General features: G+C 37.5%; 1 protein-coding gene and 1 long non-coding RNA gene across 7 annotated transcripts in view; one reads left to right on the plus strand and one right to left on the minus strand.

Moving 5' to 3' along the window:
- LOC140527168 (protein unc-93 homolog A-like) overlaps window positions 1-24203 on the minus strand; it is a 262533-nt gene that overhangs the window by 7072 nt on the left and 231258 nt on the right. For all 6 annotated transcript variants that reach the window (XM_072643889.1, XM_072643888.1, XM_072643886.1 and 3 more), the window contains 6 exons: window positions 18701-18882; window positions 17610-17839; window positions 10984-11109; window positions 7616-7827; window positions 5444-5579; window positions 2990-3121 (listed from right to left, as the gene is read on the minus strand). In XM_072643889.1, the coding sequence (XP_072499990.1) occupies window positions 2990-3121; window positions 5444-5579; window positions 7616-7827; window positions 10984-11109; window positions 17610-17839; window positions 18701-18882 (1018 nt within the window). The remainder of the gene's footprint in view (window positions 1-2989; window positions 3122-5443; window positions 5580-7615; window positions 7828-10983; window positions 11110-17609; window positions 17840-18700; window positions 18883-24203) is intronic.
- Window positions 3117-24203, plus strand: part of LOC140527170 (uncharacterized) — a 29350-nt gene continuing 8263 nt past the window's right edge. The window contains exons 1-4 of the long non-coding RNA XR_011974707.1: window positions 3117-3707; window positions 4524-4611; window positions 7759-7977; window positions 17564-17766. This is a non-coding gene — a long non-coding RNA (uncharacterized lncRNA). The remainder of the gene's footprint in view (window positions 3708-4523; window positions 4612-7758; window positions 7978-17563; window positions 17767-24203) is intronic.

The following is a 24203-nucleotide window of genomic DNA, read 5'->3' on the forward strand; positions in this document are numbered from 1 at the left end:
CCAACTGTGGCTCACATCATGAGCTTCTTATTGCAAAATTCAGACTTAAATTGAAGAAAGTAGAGAAAATTATCAGATCATACAGATATAACCTAAATAACATCCCATATGAATATGAAGTGTAAGTGATAAATAGATTTAAGGGATAAGATCTGGTATATCAAATGCCTGAAGAACTATGGATAGAGAGATTTGTAACCCAGTACAGGAAGCAATAACAAAAACATTCCAAAGACAAAAAAAGAGCAGGAAAGAGAAATGCCTGTTGCATGAGGCTTTACAAATATCTAAGGAAAGGGAAAGAGAAAGGGAAAGATATATCCAACTGAATGCAGAATTCAAGAGAATGTAAGAAGGTTTTCTTTAATAAGCAATGTAAAGAAATAGAAGAAAATAGCAAAATGGGTAAAACAAGAGATCTCTTGAAAAAATTAGAGATGTCAAGGGAATATTTCATGCAAAAAAGGGCATGACAAAAGACAAAAATGGTACAGACTTAACAGAAGCTGAAGAAATGGCAAGAATACACAAAAGAACTATGCAAGAAAGAGCTTAATGTCACCAATAACCATCCTGGTGTGGTTACCAGTATGGAGCTAGACATCCAGGACAATGAAGTTAGGTAGGTCTTAGGAAGTATTACTAACAGTAAAGGAAGTGGAGATGGTGTATTCCACCTGAGCTATTTAAAATTCTAAAAGATGATGTTAAAGTGCTTCATTCAATGACCTTGCAAATTTGGAAAACTCAACAGTGGCCTCTGGATTGGAAAAGATCAATTTACGTCCCAGGCCTAAAGAAGAGTAATGCCAAGGAAAGTTCAAATTAATGGACAATTGGGCTCATTTCACATGCCATCAAGGTTATGCTGAAGATTCTGCAAGTTAGTCTTCAGCAACATGTGAATCAAGAATTATCAGAGGAGTAGGGTAGTTTTTTGAGAGGCAGAGGAACTAAATACCAAATTGTCAACATTCACTAGATTATGGAGAAAGCTAGAAAGTTCCAGAAAGAGAAAAAAAGAGTAGATTTACTGCTTCATTGACTACACTAAAGCCTTTGACTGTATAGGTCACAACGAAGTGTGGCAAGTCCACAAAGAGATGGGAGTATCAGATCATCTTACTTGTTTCCTGAGGAACCTGTATGTGGGCCAAGAAGCAACAGTTAGAACCAAACATGGAACAAGTGATTGGTAAAGGAGTATGGCAAAGTTGCGTATTGTCATGTTACTTATTTAACTTATATACAAAACACATCATGAGATATGCTAGACTTGATGAATCAAAAGCTGGAATTAAGATTTCCAGGGAAAATATCAACAATTGCTGATATGCAGATGATGCCACAGAATCTACTCTTTCAAACTGTAGTGATAGAGAAGACTTTTGAGAGTTCGTTGGATAACAAGGAGATCAAATCAGTCAAATACTGAAGGAAATTAATTTCAACTATTCAGTGGATGGTCAAATTCTGAAACTGAAGCTTAAAATATGTATGATGAGAAGATAGGGCTCATTAGAAAAGACCCTGATATTGGGAAAAATTGAAGGCAAAATGGAAAGGGGTGAGCAGAGAATGAGACAGAGAGATAGATAGATGGACAGACTTTGGGAGATAGTAGAGGAGAGAAGTACCTGGCATGGGGTCACAAAGAGTTGGACACAACTGAACAATAACAATGGACCCTAATAACTTTAAGCTGTTTTGCTAGATCTCTTTTTCTCTCAGTCCAACTGAAAAAAAAGCTGTATAAACTCATAGCCTCTCCTTTCTCTCCTCTCATTTACTACTGAACTTTTTGCAATGTGTCTTCTGATTGCATTACTTAACTGAAGCTTCTGAGTCTTTTCTGATTCTCATCCTTCTTGACTTAGTTACTGCATTTGACCCTGTTTGCTACCCTCTCCTACTGGATACTATCTCCTCTCTGGGATTTCACAACCTCAGTCTCTCTAGGATCTGCTCCAATCTGTTTGTTCCTTCTCAGTTTCCTTTGCTGGCTTACCATATCCTCTATGCTCTTTAATGATGGATATTCTTCAGACTCTATCCTGGGTCTTATTATCCTTTCTCTATACATATTCTCTTAGTGACCTTATCAATTTTCATGGATTTAATGTTCATTTCCATGAAAATAACTCCCTGATCTACATATCCAGCCTTTTTTCTCCCCTGAGCTTCAATCTGACATCACCAAATGCCTATTGAATATTTCAAACTAGATGCCCCAGGGACCTCTCAAATTCAACATGTTCAAGCTTACCTTCCCTCCCCCCAATTATTTTTCTTTCAAATGTCCCGGTTTCTATAGAAAAACCACCATTCTTCCCATCTCTCAGGTTTATATATTTGACATCATGATTGAATTCTTGCCTTTTCTCATGCCATATACCCAATCATTTGCCAAATCTTTCAGATCTGATCATATCATTCCCTTCCTTAATAAACCCCAATGGCTCCCTTGACTTTGAAAGTCTTTCTGATCCCAAGGTATTTTTCCAGCTTCATTGGATATCACTCTGCCTCCTACACTCTGTGATCCAAATAAACTGACTTTCTCTCTGTCCCTCACACCTGGCATTCCATCTCCATTCTTCTTCTAGAAGCACTCTTTTTCTTCTAGTCAACCACCACTCAACCGCCATTTTGCACATAAAGTCTTTCCTGATCATCCCAGCCGTTAGTGTCCTTTCTTTCTAAATAATTTGTTTTTAACCACTTTGTATTTATTTATATTTATTCTATAAATATTTATTCTGTATGTATTTAAATATGTATTTCTTGTGTCCCACTTAGAACCTAAGTTAGAAAAGGGATTCTTTGTATTTGTATCTTGAAGGCCTAGCAGAATACCTGGCACATAGTAGGCGCTTCATAAATGATCACTAATGGAGCCATTGTTTGATTACTCAGCTTTGTTTTCCCTCCTAGAAGCCTCCACAGTCTTCCTGGTCTGAAGGAGCACATATTGAAGGATGGTACTTACCATTGTTCTGTGTCTGAAAAATAGCATCTCCCATGCCCCAGAAGGCAGCAAATAAAAAGAAGAGAATCTTCTGAGAGGGATGAGGTTTCCATTGCAAAAGGAAAATCATGCAGGCCAAGTGTATCAATGAACCTACGAGTTTGAAAGGAGAAAGAAAAGGAAGCAAATGACTGCTCTAAAGGAAAGAATAGGAAGTAGAATCTAGATACACAGAAGGAACTCTTGCTGATCTTTTGGCTTCCTTGATTTGAATAGTTTCCTTAAAATACCCTGAAGTGTTTTATTTGTCCAGGTTTATTTGCATATTAGGGTGTACCCATTTCCCTGAGTCTAAACTGCTACTTGGACTTTTTTAAGTCTCCTTTTTGTGTAAACCACAGATGCTACTGAGATGAAGAATTTCTTATCAATACAAACCAACCCTAGAGTTTCTAGACCTTCAGAGATCAATGGATTTTTCTTTCTTTCTTTTATTTATGCTTTTCTTTGTACTTCAAGCACTTAACGGGTCTGGCACATAGTAATCGTAGTGATCGGTTGGCTAATTGATGGAGATCTTGGCTCTGAAGGCTAAACTGAAAATGTCCAAACAGTGGAACTTTGGGCCTGAAACAGCCAGTGGGTTGCTAGGGAACATACCCATCAGAAGCAGCATATTCTACAATTTTAGGACCTAGATCAGTTGCCAGTACGAGAAGTATGAAGGAAGAAAATAAAGGTAAGTTAACTATTAGGGACACAGAAAAACTTTCTAAATTGAGTGTTCTTTCCACTATTATCATGCTATCTCACAATGTTTCTGATAATTGTGAATTCCACACTATGTCAACATCATGGCTTCCTGTTCATAAAACACTTTCTGTTTCTCTTTAAAATGTAATAACCATATCTTTGGAACAGGAAAGTACCTGCCCACATGCCTTACTAATGAATTTCTCCATCCAATTCTTTCAGGCCTTGATTGGATATTTGTTTCCAACATCATAGTTTAAAATTCTCATTTTTTATCATTTATATTGAATCCTGATCTCTTCCCTCTTAATGCTCAAGACAAAAGACTATTAAAATAATGGATAGGATAAAATCTGGGAAGGAAGGCTACCAACAACTGCAGGCATGGTAGCAGCAGTAAATGGGCTGGTAATAATCCTAATAGTGATGTCTTAATAAATAAGCCTTTTCCCTTGTTGGTCTTCCAACTTCCACATGGATATGCAAAGAAAAGTCAGAAAATGGGAAAAGATTCTAAATTTAGAGCAAGAAGACTGCTTTTGGTGAAATCTTTGCTCTACTATTAACTCTGTGACTTTTAGATAAGTCAATATCACTTCACCTCTTGGGCCTCAGTTTCTTTATCTGTAAAATAAATGGATTCAGGTAGATAGTCTTTAAGGCTCCTCCCTGCTAGACATTCCCCAAATTCACTTCCAGGTTGCTCATCAATGTTATTGGGGTTTTATAGCATAATCCCATAGTCATATATCATCACTGTTATTTGAGTTAATTTTGATTTTTTTCTGTTCTTTGCTTACAGGCTGTTCCCTCAGCCCTGGTCCACCATCTGGCTATTGACCAGGAAGTAGGTCAGGTGAAAATGAATATGAATACCTCTTAGTGCTTCTGTAAGGATCAAATGAGCTGGTTGAGATATGTAAAGTGTTTTGAGTAATTTCATATAGAATAATGAAGTATATGTTCTGTTGATAGACTAATCATTATATAATAAGTGATATATACAGGTGAATAAGTATATATGTGTGTATATGTGTATGTCTATATCTATCTATCTTTATCTATATAAAGTCAACCACATCTCTGAATGATAGTCTGCTAAGATTTAGAGTTGTATGGGACCTTCTCTGTGATTTAGTCCAGAGATGTCAAACACAGGGCCCATGGGCCCTCAATACTCCCAAGTTCTGGGGAATCAGATTAAAATGTAATTGAGAAATTCTTATCAAAATATATAAAAATACAATAGAACACAGATGATGTTAATATGTGGTTTTCTAAGTCAATATGATACTACAGGAGTCCTTATATATGGTTTAATGATCCCCATTTGTATTTGAGTTTGACATTATTGGCCTTGTCTAAAGACCCCATTTTACAGCTGAGAAAATCAAGGCCCAGAGAAAAGAGAATAAACTTCTTCCCAGGTACATGAATAGTGAAGGACCTAACAAGAAGCTCGATCCAGGTCTTCTAACTTTTGGAACCTAAGTGCTTTCCCTACCATGCTGCCCAATGAATGAGAAACATCATCTCCAGATAGAAAGGAGGGCAACAAATAGAGAAGATATACAGACAGACAGATGGACAGACAGACAGATAGATAAATAGATAGATAGATGATAGATAAATAGATTATAGACAGATAGATAGATGATAGATAGATGATAGATAGACAGACAGACAGATAGATAGACAGATAGATAGATAGATATTACAAACCCATTATATACAAAACTTTTCTGCCCGTGTACTGGGAGAGCTTTCCAAACAGCAAAGAACAAATGGAATTGGTGGCCGAAAAGCAGATCATCACGATGCCCACGTGTTGCATGCCCATGGCACAAGTGACAAATGACTGAGGAGAAAAAAGCAAATGTTAAAACGATGTTTGCAGTAATGACTGCTCTTCCTCTTGGGTAGGGCCTGAACCTGTGGTTTTATGGCTACAAAGAAGATCCAGATGGAAACTTGGCCAATGCAGCTTAGCTCTTTCTCCATGACTGATGATCTGAGAGAATAACCTAGAGCCCTGAGAGCTTAAATGGTTTGCCCAGGGTCACATGGTCAGGATGTATCAGAAGTGAGATTTGAATCCAGACCTTCCTGGTTCCAAGGCCAGGTCCAGCCACTTTATTGCTTCTGAATTGTCACCGTTTGAAAAGTAAGCCTTTTCAAGAAAAATTCTAAATCATGCTCCAAATTATTTCACTGTTTGATGGATGACCTATTAATTTAGCATAAAATTTTGTTTCACCATTTAGATCCTTAAAAGAAAATGCTCATCTTTGCATGTGAAATCTTTTTGGATTCAAAGGAAATGAACTGAATTTGGGGTTTATTGACAAAATTCAACCCAATCATCCCTCTATGAATAAATCCACTTTATTTTCTTCAAGAATTATGCTACTAAAGATGAGTGATCAAGCTGATCTTTACTTACTCCTTGATTACGAAGGAAAGGAGGGAAGGCAGTAACTATTTAAGTACCTACTATGTGTCAGGCACTGTGATAAACATTTTACAAATATTACTTCATTTGATCTTCACAACAACCCTATTAGAAAGGTACTATAATTATCGCCATTTTTCAGTTGAGGACACCGAGGCAGGAAGAGGTTCCATGAGTTAAGAAGTACCTGAAGCTAGATTTGAACTCAGGTTTTTCTGTCTCCAGGCCTAGCCTTCTACTGTGTCACCTAGCTGCCTCCCATAGAGATGAAAAAGAAAGTTGATAAATGTGCAAAAAGGCTCAAAGAAAATGGGAGACAGAAAAATGTTTCTTATTTGAGTAAATGTAAAAGATTTTGCTCAAGTTTCTTGGTACATGTTCCAACTTGCCTCTTCCTCAGTCTCCAAACTACATCCTATAACCAAAGAAAGAAAATCAAGGAAGACACTGAAGAATGGATCTTGGGGAATGGGAAACAGTGTTAGTCTGTTAGTCCATCGCTAAGTTCATCCTTGCACAGTATGCACTCCCATAGCTTGATATGCTAGGATCATCCTGACCACAAACATGATAAAATTAATCTCGATGAGATTGGTTGTCCTAGTTTCCTCAATAATTCCTTTCTAAAATTTAATTCCAAAGTGGATTTCATTGGTGTTGTTTACAACTGGGCAATAACATTTTATTACTGACTATTATGCTCAAGTCTTACAAGGAGCCATATTGGGGAAAGAATATATCTTAAGAGGAGTAAGGACTCAACTGTAAGATCTAGCTCAGAGGTTGACATATACACAGAAGCTGGTTATCCTTGATTATAAGAAAAGCAGCATGCTTGGGCTGAGTGAAAAGAAGTTCAGATTTAGAGTCAGGAACCACCTTGGTTTATATCCTGTTTCATACGCCTATTCATTATCTGGGTCAATCATTTAGCCAATTCTGTCATACCTGAAAATAAGATGGGAGGGATAGTAATACCTGTAGTATCTAAACCACATAGTTGTTGTGAGAATTAGATGGTCTCAAAATCACATAACTTAAGTTGAAAGTTCTAACATTATCTGAAAGGCAATCCATGACCTTCAAGGAGGGGATTCCTGAGGCAGTCTAAACCATTTTGAGAAAGCTCTCAAATGCTCACACAAAGCATAGATTTGTCTCTTTGCAACTTTTATTCATTGATCCTAGTTTTGCCCTTTGAGGGCAAACAGAACAAAACTAATCCAAGAGACAGGCCTTCAGATACTTGAATAAACTCTCATGCTCCTCATTTGCCATTATTTATTAGAGAGAAACACATTGAGGACTCACAGTAGACCCTGTGTCTGCCCTGTCTCTCAGCAGAATCCACTCACATCATTGGTAGAAAGAGCACACACAACATCATTATTAGTTATACACACATATATCATATAATATATGATTTTCATCTTCTCCCATACCTTTGTATAATCACTAGAAAGGAATCCTTGCTCAAATCCATTATACATTGTCAGAGGAATGAGGAGACATTGCCGTTTATCCTTAAGATGCTGAAAAGTTGCCAGGAAACGGGTCCAAATAGGAATGTTCTTTTCTTCTTCAGTTTCTTCTGAATCATTTGGAACCGAATCAAGAAACAGAGCTACCAATAATATTGCCAAAATACCACTTCCTATGGAGACAAAAGGAACCTGACGTGACAAGTGTCATCCAAATGTGGCCTTTTTGTTAAACTGTTTGGCTGTCACAGAATATTGGACCCATGACTCTTGAAGCAAGTGGACTCTTTGTAGAGTCCCCTAGCAAACTGAGTAATCCCGAGGTATGTGAAGTACCTAATAATACACAGAATCATAATAAATTCAAACCCAAACAGCTCTTTGCCGGGGAATTTCCAATGAGTTCTCCACTACAAGAGGACTTCAAATTGGAGGCCAGATGTGAACTCTTGGGGGAGGTTATAGGAGTTTATGCTTGAGGGAGAAATTGGGCTCTTTCATCTCCAACATTCTAGTAATTCATAGGATTATTTTTCTTTACCTTATTACTCATATTGAAATATATTTACTCTTTTTCATTCTGTGTGTGTTTGTATAATATGTGTATATATACATACAGAGAGAATATATATACACATATAATATATACATATATACACATATATAACATGTACATATATAAGTATGCACATGTCTTCCCTCTAATTTGTCCCAATAGGTTTTACATTTCACTATTTGGAAAAGCTAGGGTATAAAAATTTTCAGATAATGGAAAACTAGATTTCGTTGATTATGGTCTCTTTGAGAATATTAACAAAGTTCAAAATGACCAGACTCACCACTGATCTCTGAGGATCCAGATTTGTAAGCACTGCTTCATTTAAAGCAGTTCTCATTCATTCCTACTTTTTGTTTCTTGTGGGTGAGCCAATCAGTGAGTTTTCCATGACCAAAAATATCTTTACCACCTTCCCCTAACTCTACATCCTTCCAAAAATTATGCTAATTCAATGGTGCTAATGAATTAGAATGGAATCTTACTGAAGACTATTTGGAAGTCTCAAGAGATTATGTTCACTCTCACTTGCCTAATCTTTCTCTTTATAATACAAAAGTATTATATTCTACTAGTTGTGGTATGAAAAGGTTTCTTTTAGTCCATATCCCTAAGATATTCACACTGTTTTCTCATAGATTTCCAATTGTTATAGTACTTTTCTAAGTCAATTACATTAGTTGATATCTCTTTATATAAACACAATTGAGATACATTTCTCTTTATATCCATCTATTACATAGAATTCTCTTCCCATGGTTCCATTATATTATTAGGATCTTTAGTTTCAAAATTGCTTAATAGGCTGTTGAAACGTTCTCCTGAAAGGGTAAATAGACAAAACTGCCAATGATGTTACATTTAAATATGTGGAATCCCAGACCTGTTTTGCTTCTAGGTAAATTTAGTTCCCAGAACAACTCAAAAGAGGTGAGAATTAGAACATGGCCAAAAAGAGAAAAAAATATATATCATATGCTTTGGGCTCCTTGAAAGAGATTCTAGTAGGAAGACAAGGTTTTAGGAACCTGAAATTATTTTTTCTCATGATGGGATACTCTTCATTTTTCCATTTTTCCGTGTCCTACTACATTGGGTTAGGTTTTCCTTAACACGACTTTTTTTTAATCATAAATATATGTATTTTTAGGGAAGTTGATGGCTCAAATTAACACAATAATAGTTTATATTTTATGTGTATTTTTTCTATTTTGTATATTTAGACTTTAAAAATCAATAAATATGTCACTGGGTTTTTCTAATCTAAGCCCAATTTGTGGCCTAAAGTCACCCAAGAGTTTTAGTTGTCTATAAAGCAGATCAAAAGAAGCCATCAGAGAAGGTGTTAAAATTGGGGGGGGGGGGGAATATTCTCTTCAAGCAAAAACAAAAATCATAGTGATTCTTTTACATGCAGCAAAGAAAGGAAAACAATAATTAGGAAGGTTAAAAATTAACTCACTGTAATAAAACAAAGGAAGAAAACACTAAAAACAAGTATGCACAGGAGCTGGAAAAGACTTTAGAGATCAAAGGATCATAGTTCTAGAACTGGAAAATATTGTCAAGCTTATCAATTCCAAATGCACTTACTTTACAGATGAGAAAACTGCAGTCTAGAGAATTTAGGATTTCCCTAGCTTTCACTAACTAACTAGGGGAAGAGGTGAGATTAAAACTAAATCCTGCAATGCAATCCCATTCTGTGTTTTTGCTCTTGTACCACATTGCCTAGTGGATACCACAAGTAAAACAAAACAAAAACCTTTTGTACAAAACATTTGGGAATCACAGGAATATCATCTCTTCCTTATTTGTCTCTCTTATGTGATTGGCAAATAAGGATTATATATCAAAGCTGCCACCTTTAGGCAGAGACATCAGTCAAGTGTGACTAGTTTTTTGTTCATATCATTTGTCCTTGGCTGTGTATCTAGAGATTTCAGAACTTACAGGAATTAGAACTGGATCTTAGGATGAATGGTGAATTATTGTCTCACCACTATACACTTGAATTATACAACCACAGAAATGAAACATGACTACTTGTCCCTTATTGTAAGTACAATGTATCACCTCTGTTTACACTTTGAAATCTCAGACACAAATGGAACCTCAGAAATACTCTATTACAAAAGTCTATGTAAGTCCTGACTCGAATCTTTGTAAGTCTGCATTTAAGTACTGACTGACTCTTACCAGCAATTCCCAACCCCTTATCATTTGAATTGCTTATCACAGTTCTCTGGATCCTGTGAACACCAGGTAGGCAAGGAGAGATTTGCAGAATAATTCTGTTCTTCTGGGGACATAAAAGATAAAATGCCTTCCATGAACAAGAGTCCAAGATGCTGGACGAAAGGAAGGAAAACTGTCTCAGAACCCAGTAGGGAATGGCACAAACACTAGATGCTACAGAGTTGAAATTCCATGAAAGATTGGCTCTAAATATGAGCTTTATCTGGGGCTACAGGAAGACCATCACCAACTGTGTGACAATTTTGCTTCACTGAACCTTTTACCCCTGTTATCCTATAAAATCTTTAGGCTTAGCTTTGCCATTACACTGGGATAGGGGTATCTCTAGTATTTCTAACTTCACTTGAAAAAGACCTACCAAAACAAACCAGCCTCTCACTGCATTCCAGATCTCTTCTAGGATAGAAATTGTATAAAGTTGGGGTGGGGTAGGGTGGTAACCTTTTCTGAGTAAACACAAAAAAGAGGAAGAGAATTTCAGTTGCCCACAGTGGTATTTACACTAGGCACATACCAGTATAGATACCCAGCAAGATATAGATGAACTCTTTTGCTGGGCTTTTAGTGCTATTTGTAGATGTGCTGGTTAAAGAACAATCATTTGCTCCACAATGCATCAAAACTTCTTTTGTGATGGCTCCTGTAAAATAAGAATATAAACACATTAGAGTACTGAGTACCAGTCCCACTGGTTTCAACTATTAAACAGAGGAGTAAATCTCTAGAATCTAGCAATGATAGGTTATGACCCTGTGTGGCCATTGACACCAAGATCTTCTCACATAGTTTGTACTTAAAAAACAGTCACTAGATGGACACTGGAGTTATCCGCTGATGCTTCATCATACTTTGAAGGTGACCCTCAACCGCTGTGCCAACCAACTGGAAACTCTGGCCCCTCCTCTCAACTACTGCCCAGAGGTGATCTCTTATCGGCCAATTCCCTCGTGGTTTGAAGTGTTTTATCTCCAAATATGGGCCAACTGATAGACTGTGTACTATCTGAAGACCATCCTAGTAATGTTTGGGGAGTTTTATTCCCACAAAATTCTCTATAGTTTATCCTTCATGTATGGCCTCTCTACTGTCTCAAGACCTAGAAGATAGGGATCCAAGGTTGTGGTAGAAGAGTAGTTTGTAGAGATGGATAGGAACATGACCAGCATGTAAACAAATGTTTTGAAAATGATACCATGTCTCAGGACCTCTCTGAGTAAAGAAGGCCAGTAGAATTTCTGCTTTCTGTTTCACTTGGTTTTCTAGGCACATATCTAGTACATCTGTTGAGTAATCTTGCACTGGAAATAGAACACAGTAAAAAGAACTGGATTTGGAGTCAGAGGACTTGGGTTTGAATCCTGCTTGCAGCATTTCCTACCTCTGTAACCTCAAGAAATTTATTTAAACTCTCCAGGGCCCAGTTGGTTCATCTGTTTTTTAAGGGGGAGAGGGAGCTTGTAGGGTCTCTTCTATGATCACCTTCAAAAGGTTCAGAAATTTATATTGCTAAGTGATTCAAACTATAATTTTCTCTGTAAGATTTCAAGAGCCAGAATTTAAAACAAATTTTGGAATTATTTCTGGATAATTAGATATCACAATAGAAAAATTGCTAAATTTGGAGTCAGAATGACTTGAGTTCACCTCTGGTCTCAGGTGCTTGCTAACTGTATCACCCTGGACAGGTTATTTAATCTCTATCTGCCTCAGTTTCCTCAACTGTAAAAATAGGCATTAAAAATAGCACCCATCTCCCAGGATAGTTGTGATGATAAAATGAGGTATTTGCAAAGAACTCTGCAAACCTTAAAGTACTATGCATGTTTGTGTGTGTATATGTATGTGAGTGTATATAGGTGGGAAAATGGTATAGTAGATATATTGAGGGAAGTAGATTCCCTCTTCTTACTCAAATTTCCTTCTATCTACTGTAGTGAACTCTCACTCTCTCTAATTCTTTTTAACTCATAAATCCAATGGCCTTTTCTCAATTTGCTAATTCCTAAGCAGTCGACCTTTTGAATACCTCTAATTGTTGGCCATTTGGCAACTTCTATCCATTCCTCTCAGTTCTTCCCTCTGTTCCTAATCAAAATAAATCTAATCCTTCTTCTATGTGCCATCTGCTCAAAAACCTGAAGAGAGTTATGCTTCTCTTCTCATTCTCCATTCTTCTCTCTTACTTCTGGACACATTCTCCAGCTGATTAATATCCTCCCTAAAATGTGTCACCCCAAACTGAACGCAGTGGCCCAGATGTAGTCTGATCAGAGTAGAATGTCTATTATAGTATTACTGAATACTATGCTTTTCTCAAACAATCAATTAAGCCTTTACCAGTCATTGTGCTTGTTCCTGGGGATACAAAAGCAAAGAATTAAATAATCCCAAGATTCAAGGAGAGTTTAGACCCTAACAGGGGAGACAAGTGCATCTATAATTATATACAAAAAATGTACAGATGAAAACACCTTCACATAATACGTGATAGTTTGGGAAAGAGGGTCCCAGTAGTTGGGGCAGTATAGGAAAGATTTCATGAGGAAAGTTGTTTTTCCTTGCTTGGAAGAAGAATGTGTTTCCATGAAATAGGGATGGAGAGTGAGGAGAGCAGCCACTGTAAAGATATGGAGAGAGAAATTGTAGGGTTGTACATGTTAGGCTGGAATGCAAAATGTAGAAAGGAAAGAAATGTACAGTGAGGTTGGGTGGTTGGAGCAACTTTTAAAAGACTCTTTCAAAGATGAACAAAGTTTATATTTTTCCCTCCAGGCAATAGGGAGCCCCTGGAATTTATTGAGTAGGAGAATGATATGACCAGATCTGGTGTGTGGGAAATTACTCAGACTGCAGTGTGGGTGATAGACTAGAATCCATCTCAGAGATAGCGTTAGCTTTCTTAACCATACCACTGATTCATTATTATTCATTATTAACTTTGAAGTTCACTAAAATTGGTTGATTTTTTTTCTAACAAAGTGCTGCTAAGTTGTGCCTTTCCTGTCTTGTCTTTGTGAGGTTGATTTTCTTTAGACTAAATGCGAAGCTTCACAGCTATTCTGTATTATATTTCATTTCTTTTTTGGCCCAATTTCTTTTTAGTCCAAATTTTTCTGAATCCTGACTATCCAATGAATTAGTTATCCATTCCAAAATGGCATCATCTGCACAAATGTAATGATACAATTTAATCCTTTTTCCAAATCATGGATAAAAATGTTAAATGTCACAATGCCATGGCTAAATCTTTGGGGTGCCCTGGAGATCTTCCCAATTAACATGGACCCATTAATGAGGATTCTCTGGTTCTGGCACTTCCGCCATTTAAAATATCCATATATTCATGCTATAATTTATCTCATATCTATTTACTTTTTTCATAAATACATTATGACAGACTTTAGCAAATTCTGGCTAAAATCTAAGCAGACATTATCTACAGCACAGGTGTCAAACATATAGCCTCTAGACCGTAATGCCATATTCCCAAATGCACTCAAACCAGGTTAAAATGTAATTGGGAAATCTGTAACAAAATAAAAAACACAGTAGGACATTTGTTCAATCATTTCAGACCCTTTGTGACACCTCATTTTGGGTTTTCTTGGTGAAGATTCTGGAGTGGGTTGCCATTTCATTCTCTAGTGGATCCATTTTGTCAGGCAATCAAGTTAAATAACTTGCCCAGGGTCACACAGCTAGGAAGTGTCTGAGGCTGGATTTGAATTCAAGTGGTCTTAAATCCAGGCCTGGTAGTCCAGCTGTCTCACAGCAGAACATAGACAATGTTAGTATGTGGTTTTCTAAGCAGCCTATAGAAATCCTTATATATGGTTTAGTGGTCCTGTTTCTATTTGGGTTTGACATTACTGGTCTACGGTATTTTCCTGATTTTCCCATTTAATAACCACATAGGAAAAGAAAACATGCAGCCTGGGGCATGACCATGTTCTTGATGAAGGTATAATGGATCATTTTGAGGGCCTTTTCTACATGTGTACTAATCATGCCTTTCATAATACATCAGAGAATTTTGCCAAGAATCAAATTAAGTTCACTAGCCTTTTAGAACACATTCTCTTACCTTTGGTAAAAATGAAGCCAAATCTGACCTTTTCTAATTCCAAAGGTACCTTTCCCATTCTTCATGATGTTTCAAAGGTAACAGTAGTGGATCAGCTGCTATCAATTTTATTGGCCCTTTTGGCACCCTAGGATATAGTTCAGCTGGTCCTGATAACTTGAACTCCTCAAAGGAAGCTTACTCTCTTACTCTCACCTTCCCAACAAAGCCAACCAAGAAGGATCAATTAGGAATCTGGAAGATAATGAGGAGAGTATGGTATGGAAGAAGTCATGAGAAGAGAGAGGATTAAGAATTAAGGGGTGCCAAATGCTACAGAAAGATCAATGACCAATGAGGCCACCAAAAAAGAAGCAACTGGACTGTGCAACTTGGAGAAAGCTTGGAGAGTTTCTGTACAGTGTAGGATCTACTAGGCAGCCTGAAGAATGTTGAGGAATAAGTACAACTAGGCATAGTGGAAAGATGAATGTTTATTAGAAATGAAAATTCCTTTCTACCTTTAGGAAGTAAAAATACAACAATAATGTGGTCAAGACTAAGAATTTTAATCTTAATTTGGTTTTTGTTATTGCAATAGTTAAAGACAAAATGATATAAAGTAGATTTTTTTATTACCTACATAAAAAGTACTATGATGTATCACTATGATGTGAAGCAGTCTTCTGCCTAGTTAATTAAGAAAGAGAAGAAAAGCCATTCTGGATAATCTCTCTTTTAACTATTGCTGCAAAGTGTCACCATCTTGGATGGCCCAGGATTATGAAGAGATATGTTTGAAAACTTCAGGTTGACTTCTAATTCTATGGCAATGTGTGGGTGGTGAGAAAAGGAAAGCAGTGGTGAGGGAATATATTTTGATCATATTTTCAAGTGTTTAAGACAAACTTATGCTTCCCCTTTTCCAATTCTACTTGGCAGATAACCAAGCATCCTTATTAAAGTGCAAAGAGAAAAAGGAAAAGAGTTATTATTCTAAAGCAGTTCCAACTTGGCAACCTTATATGTGGTCATAACAGTGTGAAGTGACAAATGTATCACTATTTCCTAAAACCCAGAAATTTTAAAATTCTTTCAGATCCTTCTGACAGCAGGCATTCTGCTATACTGGAAAAGAGCCCTGGTCACAGAGACAGAAGGTTTGGGTTCACTTGTCGGCTCTGTCACTTGCTAGCTGGGAGGCTATGAGCAAGTCACTTAAACTCTTTGTGTCTCAGTCTCCTTATTCATTGGGGGAGAAAGTAATAATTCTAGTCTTTTTACATATTACTCCTCTTTATGCACTCTACAATTTAGCTACACAGGTCCACCTGTTCCTCAAGTATGATACTCCGACTCCCACCTGTACATTTGCACTGAAAATTCCCCCACTCTACCCCAGAATGCTACCCCCTTCCATGCCTTTCTTTTTACTTCCCTGACTTCCTTCAAAAGTAAATTAAATCACATCTTCTGAAGGAGGGTTTTATCATTCCTCCTCTCTCCCCAGTGGAGGTTTCCTTCCATTTACACTATCTTTTACATGCATGGTTATTTGTATGTTGTTTCTACCTTTAGAAGGTGAGCTTCCTTGAAAGAGGGACCATATTCTTATCTTTCTTGGTATTCACAGGGTCTGACACATAGAAAGCACTTCCTCATACTTGCTGACTTACTGACTGACAAGATTTTAATACTGAGATGAATAAGAGAGAGGAATCAAGGATGACGCTGAAGTTATGAGCCTGGTTGAGGGCACTGGTGTTATTGACAATCACAAGGAGCAGCTATTGAAGTTGTTGAATGAAATATTAAGGCATTTACTGGTAGACTATGAGGAAACACTTCCATTAGATACTTAGTGGAGATAAACAGACCAAGGTACCCTGCTGTCTCTCTTTTAGGAGGTGTTATTTGAAAAGTGTTTTTAAATTGTAAAACATTACATAAATGAGCTATTATTACTAAATTTCTTTCCTTTTATCTTTTAATTTTTAGCATAAATACTGAAGATAACTGGGTATAAAAACCATTATACAACACAATTTTATATCTAGGTGTGCCCAAAGGCAGTTACAGATGGATGTAGTAATAGAACGAATGCACGTAGAAACTGATGCTGAATGACTCAACTGTACTAATCTTCAAGATAATTGGCAGTCCCTAGTCCTCATCCTACATCCTACAAAAATAAACAGTTGATCTGAAGATGATGACTATGTGTCCTTTAAACCTAGTAAAGAACTAGGGTGATTCTGTTCATGTATGGAGATAGGGAAAGAAAGTCGTTATTTTTATATTGCATAGAAAGTCGGAAAGGGCGGAGTGACTAAATAATCCTCCAAAGTTCATTATGTCTTACTGTGCTTCCTCAACATAGATGGAAAAGGGAATAAAGAAATATTCTCAGATTGAATCAACAATTCTGTAACAGATAGTCAAAGGATATAAACAAGTATTTTTCAAAGGAAGAAATCCAGCCTATCAATAACCATAATTAAAAAGTACTCTCAAATCACTAATAATCAGACAAATGAGAAGAAAGAACCTCAGAGGTTCTACTTTACACTTACCAGATTGGCATAGATTACAGTGGGAAATGACAAATTTTGGAGGGACTGAAGGAAAACACATACCACAGCATGTTTGGTGGTGTTTTTAATTGGTCCAGGCATTCTTAAAAGTCATTGGAAGCATACTCCCAAAGTCCATAAACTATTCATATTCTTTGATCCAGCAAGGCCATACTACGCCTATATAAAGACTAAGACAAAGCATGTTGCCCACCTCCTGATAGAGAGGGAATAGATTCAAAACTGAGATTGAGCCACACATTTTTGGACATGGTCAGTGAAGGAATATGCTTTGCTTAACCATTTAAATTTGTTACAAAACTTTTAATTTTCTTTTAGTTGTTATTTTTCAGTTGGAAGGGCAGAATAAGAATGAGAGAGATATATATTTGCTATTTTAAATTATAAAATTATATTAAATAATTGAATCAACACGGTTTTCTTGTTCATCTCTACAGAAGTTGTAGCCACTCTCGGAGCAGTATTTCAGCCAGCTCCATTTACCTTGGAGAGGTTCCTGCCGAAGCACCAGAGATGAAATCAAATTCCCCCAGACACCAGAGGACTGAAATATGAGATAGAAGACACCAAAATAGTGGTTGACAACATCTTTCCGAAGTTTTCCTGTCTTCTCTGCATAAATATTTCCACTCATTGTAAGGTAAGTAGACTCTGCAGACCACAGTGGGGCTGCTCCTAGACCTAGGATTATGGCAGTGGGGATCAAGGTGTACCTACAAAAAGAGAATCTGTTAGTCAACATAAAGGTTTACTGTTGAGAGAAATGAAGAGCTCAGCTCTGCCTTGTTTGAACTCCCAAGATGTCCCTCCATGAGTTGGTTATTGGAAATATCATCATACCAACTCAGACTTGGAGACTCAACACCTTTCCAATTTTCTCAGCTTCCTCTCCCCTCTGATTGGAGGTTTGAAGGGTGGAGGAATCGCTAAACTTCTCCCCAAGCCTCTCTTTCTAGTACAGTAGGCACAATATGGATTTTCTAGCTCACCTTGCACTTTTGATCTGCAGCTCAGCTTGGTTTGACCTCCATACAACAAGATGCGCCCATTCCAGGTATCCCCAGTATTCTTATCCTCCCCTTTCCAGCTTAACTTTTGTGTGTTGTATTCCACCGTTAGACTATAAGCTCCTCAAGGGCAGGAAATGCCTTTCATTTTCTTATTCGCATCCCCAGCGCTTAGCCCAGTATCTGGCACAGAGTAGGTGCTATTATACAGTTTCTATAATTTAACTGAATAGAAAGACAAACCATTCACCACTGTACTTAAAGAAAAGAGTGTGTTTTAGCTGAGGCACATGTGGAGAGAAGGTATTTAGTGCTAATGAACTCTGGTACTGAAAAGCTCAGTAGATGTTTGCCAGGTTTTTCAAACAACTTGAAGGTGCTGAAATAATAAGAAAGCCTGGGCCTCCTCAGCTGGAGTGTTGTGTGAAGGACACTATTAGATAACTGATCTTTTCTGTCATCCTCCGTTGTTCACCTCTCTATATCTCTGATCTATACCCAGTGAGCAGCAGAATCGAATTGGCTGAAGGTCAGGGCTTTTGAAAAGAGTTAGAAGAAGAGACATACCAACTGGCATAGAAGTTTCCCACAGAGAAAGTGATGTAGCAGCACATGGAGCCTGTAATGGTCCACTTGCAGCCAAATTTCTTAATAAGAACTGGAGGAAGGAACATGGAAGACACAATCACGGATGCATAGATAACACTAAGTGTAGTCACCCCTAGTCCAGCAGTCTTATGAAGGCTGCTCTGTGAAAACAAAGCAAACAAACAGAAACAGCTAGTTACACAGATTCAACAGAGGGGCAAAAGACAATACAGTTTTGTTATTTGGGGTTTTTCCTGAAAATTTTTGAAAAATCAAATACATCTTTTTCTTTTTTTTAATAAATAAGTTTATTCATTTTACATGCATTTAGAATCTATCCCTCCCATTGTCTCCACACCCCGACTGAGCAAAGAAAAATCTAATCATAAACATAGTTCAGCAAAACAAATTTCCACATTGGTCATGACCAAAAATTAGTGTGTCTCTTTCTGTATTTTAAACTCCTGAGTCCGCGGGCAGGAGGTAAGTGGTGTGACAAGAGCCACCTCTCCGTGTGGCTGTCCAAAAAAAATCCACCAAAATTTTATGTCATTTTTTGTAGTAGCAAATAATTTAAAACAAAGTATATGATTATATTAATTGTGGTACATAAATGAAATGGGATATTACTCCTCTGTAAAAAATAAAATAAAAATGAATAAGAAAACAAAGAATCATGAGAAGACATATGGACACGATGCAAAGTAAATTGAACAGAAATAAGACAACATATGCAAAATGTCTACAAAAATATAAATGTAAAGAACCAAAATCCGAACTGAGTGCTATAAAATTACCCTCGCTAGCTTCAGCTTAGAAAAAGAAGAGGTGCCAGAATACACCTCCTTCTCTTCCCTATGGAGCTGGGAGACCACACATGATGTCTCGCTTGATTGTCAGAGGAGAGAGATGTATTTGAAAATTAAGGTCATGTAGAATGAAATAAAACATTTTTTAAAAATCTGTTTAGGGAAGGGAGAGGAGAATGCCTATGAAAGATATGGAGGTAACATGATGGAGTTCCTTCACAAAAGGAGTGGATATTCTGGTTGCACACCAATGGAACCATCATTTGATGGTAGGACACAGTCACCAGACTACAGATAAGTTGATGTGCACCAGAAAAAAATGAAATCCAACATGGTTTTCTCTCCCTCTTTTTTCATTCAAATCTCAAAAATAAAAATTATGCCTGATGAGATGTTTTGAAATCCTACCCAGAGAATAGTCACATAGAGTTTTCTCTACACAGATTCTAAATTAGAAAATAGACGAGGCAAGGGGCAAATTACACTTTTCTCTTGAGCTCAAAGCAGAAAGAGAGGAGTTCTCATGCCTCTGAAGTGAAGCAAAAATACCCAGATTCAGATTTTAGTTTCCAAAGCAAAAATATCATCAGTGAGCAGGGTCAGGAATAGACAATGGCAAACAGAGAAAATGCTAAACAAATCCAAAGTAACAATCAATGATTTATTGAATATGGAAATATCACGTTGTACATCAAAATCTTGTTCTTTATAGCATTTCTACATTAATCTTCTCTCAGCTTAAAACTCAGGATTTCTTCTCTTGCCTTAACTTCCTCTCCTCTCATTGGCTTCTAACCCTGCTGCATAGTCTGACACTTGAGCTTATTCCTTACCTGAGGCTGCCCTCTCCAAAAATAGGTGTGATCTCACAATGACCAGACCTACTGCTCTTTTCTCAGTCCTCATCCTTCTTGTGTTCTCCGAAGCATTTGAAACTGTTGATTGCTTTCTCTTTTTGTGTTTTCCCCTCTCTGAATTGTTATGATGATTCTCTTTCTTGGTTTCTTTATCTTGACTATTGGACTGCTCCGACTTTATGTTCTTTGCTGGATCATCATCCACATCCTGCCCACTCACTTTAGGTATACACTTAGACTCTCTTCTTGGCCTTTTTCTCTTTTATTTCTCTATTATCTCATTTATCAACTCCCATCGGTTCAATTATGGTCTCTAAGCATTATTCTAATATCTAAGTATCTTTGTCTCCTGAGCTCCATTCACACCTTTCCAACTGCCTATTTGGTCATGTCAAAATTATTGTCCTGTAGGCATCTCAAACATATCCAAATCTGAAATAATTCTCCCCAAAAGTCCATTCTAAATTTTCCTATTTTTATCAATGACTCCAGTTATCCAGTATCATGACCTCAGTATCATCTTTGCACTCACTTGCACTCATCTCACACATCCAATCAGTTCTCAGATTATCTTGTTTCTACCTCCAAAATATCTCTCACTCACATCTACCCCCTTCTTTCTATTCTCACAATAACTACCCTAGGTCAGGGTCTTATCACTAATTGATTAAATAATTGTAATAGCCTCCTGATTATTTTCCTTGCTTCAAGTCTCTCCCTACTTCAATCCATCCTTCATTCAGATGCCAAAGTGATTTTCTAAACTTTAGGTCTGACCATTACCACCACCACCACCATCCCTTCCCATATACTCCCCTAATCATCTCTAGAATAAAGTATGAACTCCTGTTTGGCATTTAATGCTCTTCACAGTCTGGTCCCATCTGATCACTCCAGTCTTAGTACATATTTCTCCCATTCACATACTCTATAGACACTTCAATCACACTGGACTTATTATTTCTTACATATAACACCCTATCTCTTTGAGTTTGCAATGACTCTCCTCCATCCCAGAACGATCTCCCTCCTTACTCCCATCTCTTGGAATCCCAGTCTTCCTTCAAGACACTTCAGCCATCTCTAACTGCATGAGTTGACTCCCAGACCACATCCCTCAATTTGCTAGCACTTCCCCTACAGCGGTTACCTTGTATCTGCTTTCTGTATGTTGTGTATACACCTGCATATATGTATGTTGTTTTCTCTATTGGATGCAAGTTCTTTGAAGGCAGAAACTAGTTTATTTTTCTCTTTATATCTCAGGTGCCTGACACATGATTGGTACACTGTGCCTATTGACTGACTGATTGATTAAGTAAAGTAGTCAGCTTTTTCACACTATTATTTAATAAAGTATTATATTTTATAGAAAAGAATCAGTATTCACTGACTCATGTAATAAACACGCTGACATTTCAGCTAGACTTGCTTGAGGTAAAGCTTAACTATCAGGTTCATGATACCCTAACAAGCACCACCATCTCCATCCAATTTCAAACCAATCAAAATGTGAGAGCCTTCTAAATGGAGGACATTGAATATAGAAGAGGACTAAGACCTGACCTCAAATCTTAATAACCAGGCTTAGTGCCTTACCTGAACTAACTTATCCGTAAAGGGTGTATTCTAAACCTTTCACCTTATTAAGTTCAGACAAACATCACATCCAGCCATATACTGGCTTTGTGATGGATGGGAAAGTGATATGAGCAAGAAATTTGTGAGGATAATGATAGGAGTGTTTAATAATAACACCTTGTCAGATCTCTCACTCTTCATAATGAAGAAAATAAAGAGGTTCAAGAGTTGGGTGGCCCAGAAAGAATTCAAGAGGCAGATATTCTCCTAGTCAAGAGAGCTTATTGATGCAAAAGCAGAGGGGAGGGGGACAAGTACTAGCAGTTTGCCAATAGATAGGGGTTGTTTTTATACACAATTTTTGGGCATTTAGCCAAGAGCAGAATATACTCTTACGTGAGTAGTCAATCGCAGGGAAAGGGGGAGGCAGGAAAGGGAAGTGGGTGTGCCAAAAAGCAGTTCAAGGATGTGATCACAGAACAAGGAACTTAGCTTGTTCCAGAATGGGGTGCTAATCATGTACACAGAGTATGGACTAAGGAAGCAAGATTTTTGTTGTCTGACAGAGCTTCCTGTTATTGGACAGATTTAGATGAGGCCCTCATAGTTTCTGGGCAAAAGTCAGCTTATCAATATCCTCCCAGTCTATGCTTTTTTAAGGGGACTATGATATCAAAGTAACACCAGAACTTCAGAGCTTATGTAAAATTCATTGTTTGTTGTTTCATTCAATCCTTTCCTACTCTTCATGATCCCATGGACCATCGCATGCCAATACTGTCCATGGGGTTCTCTTGGCAAAGATTCTGGAGGTGTTTGCCATTTTCTTTTCCAGTGAATTAAGGAAAACAAAGATGAAATGACTTGCCCAGGGTCTCTCGGTTAGTAAATGTCTTAGGCCAGATTTGAACCCAGATCTTCCTGACTCCAGATCTAGTATTCTGTCCAATTAGTCACTTCGCTGCCTCCACAAATTAATTTGCCAAAGGCAAAGAGAGAATTGCCCACCACACCCTGACCACAGTGAAGTTGTTAAATACAATCAGATAATTATTAAAAACATCCTTTCTCCCCCATCCTCTTACCACAATTTATCACTAATTCATTCTATACATTAAAATGGCTTCCAAGAGCTAAAAAGAAAAAAAAATGCTGGGAACCTAAAACTTGCTGGTTGGTTGTTGTCTTTTGTCCTCAGAGAGGACCAAAATGACATCACTACGATTAAGTGAAATTTCAGTGTGTCCAACTGTGGCTGATCAGACCAATATGAGCACAGAATGCTCTACCACAGGTTGAGCACAGATAGTTTGTGTGAATATTTGGGGTGAATATCCCAAATTTGTGCATCCTGCATTTACTGTGTGCTATCTCAATTCTGCTTTGCTCAAAGAGCACAGCACCCTTTCTGACGTGGGCATGCCATGCTGAGTGGTCCTGTGCCAGTGTCTCCCACATTGCACAGTCAAATCCAAAGTTCTTGAGAGAGACCTTGAGAGTGTCCTTGTATTGCTTCTTCTGGCCACCATGTGATCACCTAGCCCATGCAAATTCTCCATAAAATAGTCTTTTTGGCAAGGTATATTTTGCATTCAAACAACGATAAATGAAGTTGACCAGAGCATGTTCAGTTTTACTAAGCACTCTCTCGAAACCTACTGGAATAGGTAGCACAAATAGGATTGTCTCCATTTTACCAATGAGAAAATAAATTAAGGTTCAAAGTGAAAGGATTTGCTCAGGGTCACACAGTCGGTCTCACAGCCTTGATTAGAACACAAGTGCTGTTAAGTCCATTTCCCAAACTCTTCTCCCTCTGCCATATTGCTTCTTTTGGGCATACATGTGCTAGTTCTTATTATATCAGGAGTTGGGCATAGAGCCAGAGTCATTCAGACTGTGTTCCTATTCTTGAGTATCAGCTATTGAGTTTATCCCATTGTATGCTGCTGAAAACCCTGCAGCAGTTCATTAATTTGGTTTTTTCTTCACCACCCACAGTTTTGCTACAAATCAAAAAGATGTGCTTTGGTCATTTGAACCTGATTACAAGTGGGTGAGAAGAGAGGTTTAAATCAGTAAAAGCAAAACTTAAAATGCCAAGTCTATTTTGTGTGTGAAGGAGTCCACTGACACTGAAAAATATTAATATATGTAAGTGGAGCTTCCCTTCTATGCATATATCCAATCTGGTAAGACTTGAAAATACAATTGTAGAACCTTCTTTCCAGATTG

The sequence above is a fragment of the Notamacropus eugenii genome, chromosome 2, assembly GCF_028372415.1.
Source record: "Notamacropus eugenii isolate mMacEug1 chromosome 2, mMacEug1.pri_v2, whole genome shotgun sequence".
Classification (NCBI taxonomy): domain Eukaryota; kingdom Metazoa; phylum Chordata; class Mammalia; order Diprotodontia; family Macropodidae; genus Notamacropus; species Notamacropus eugenii.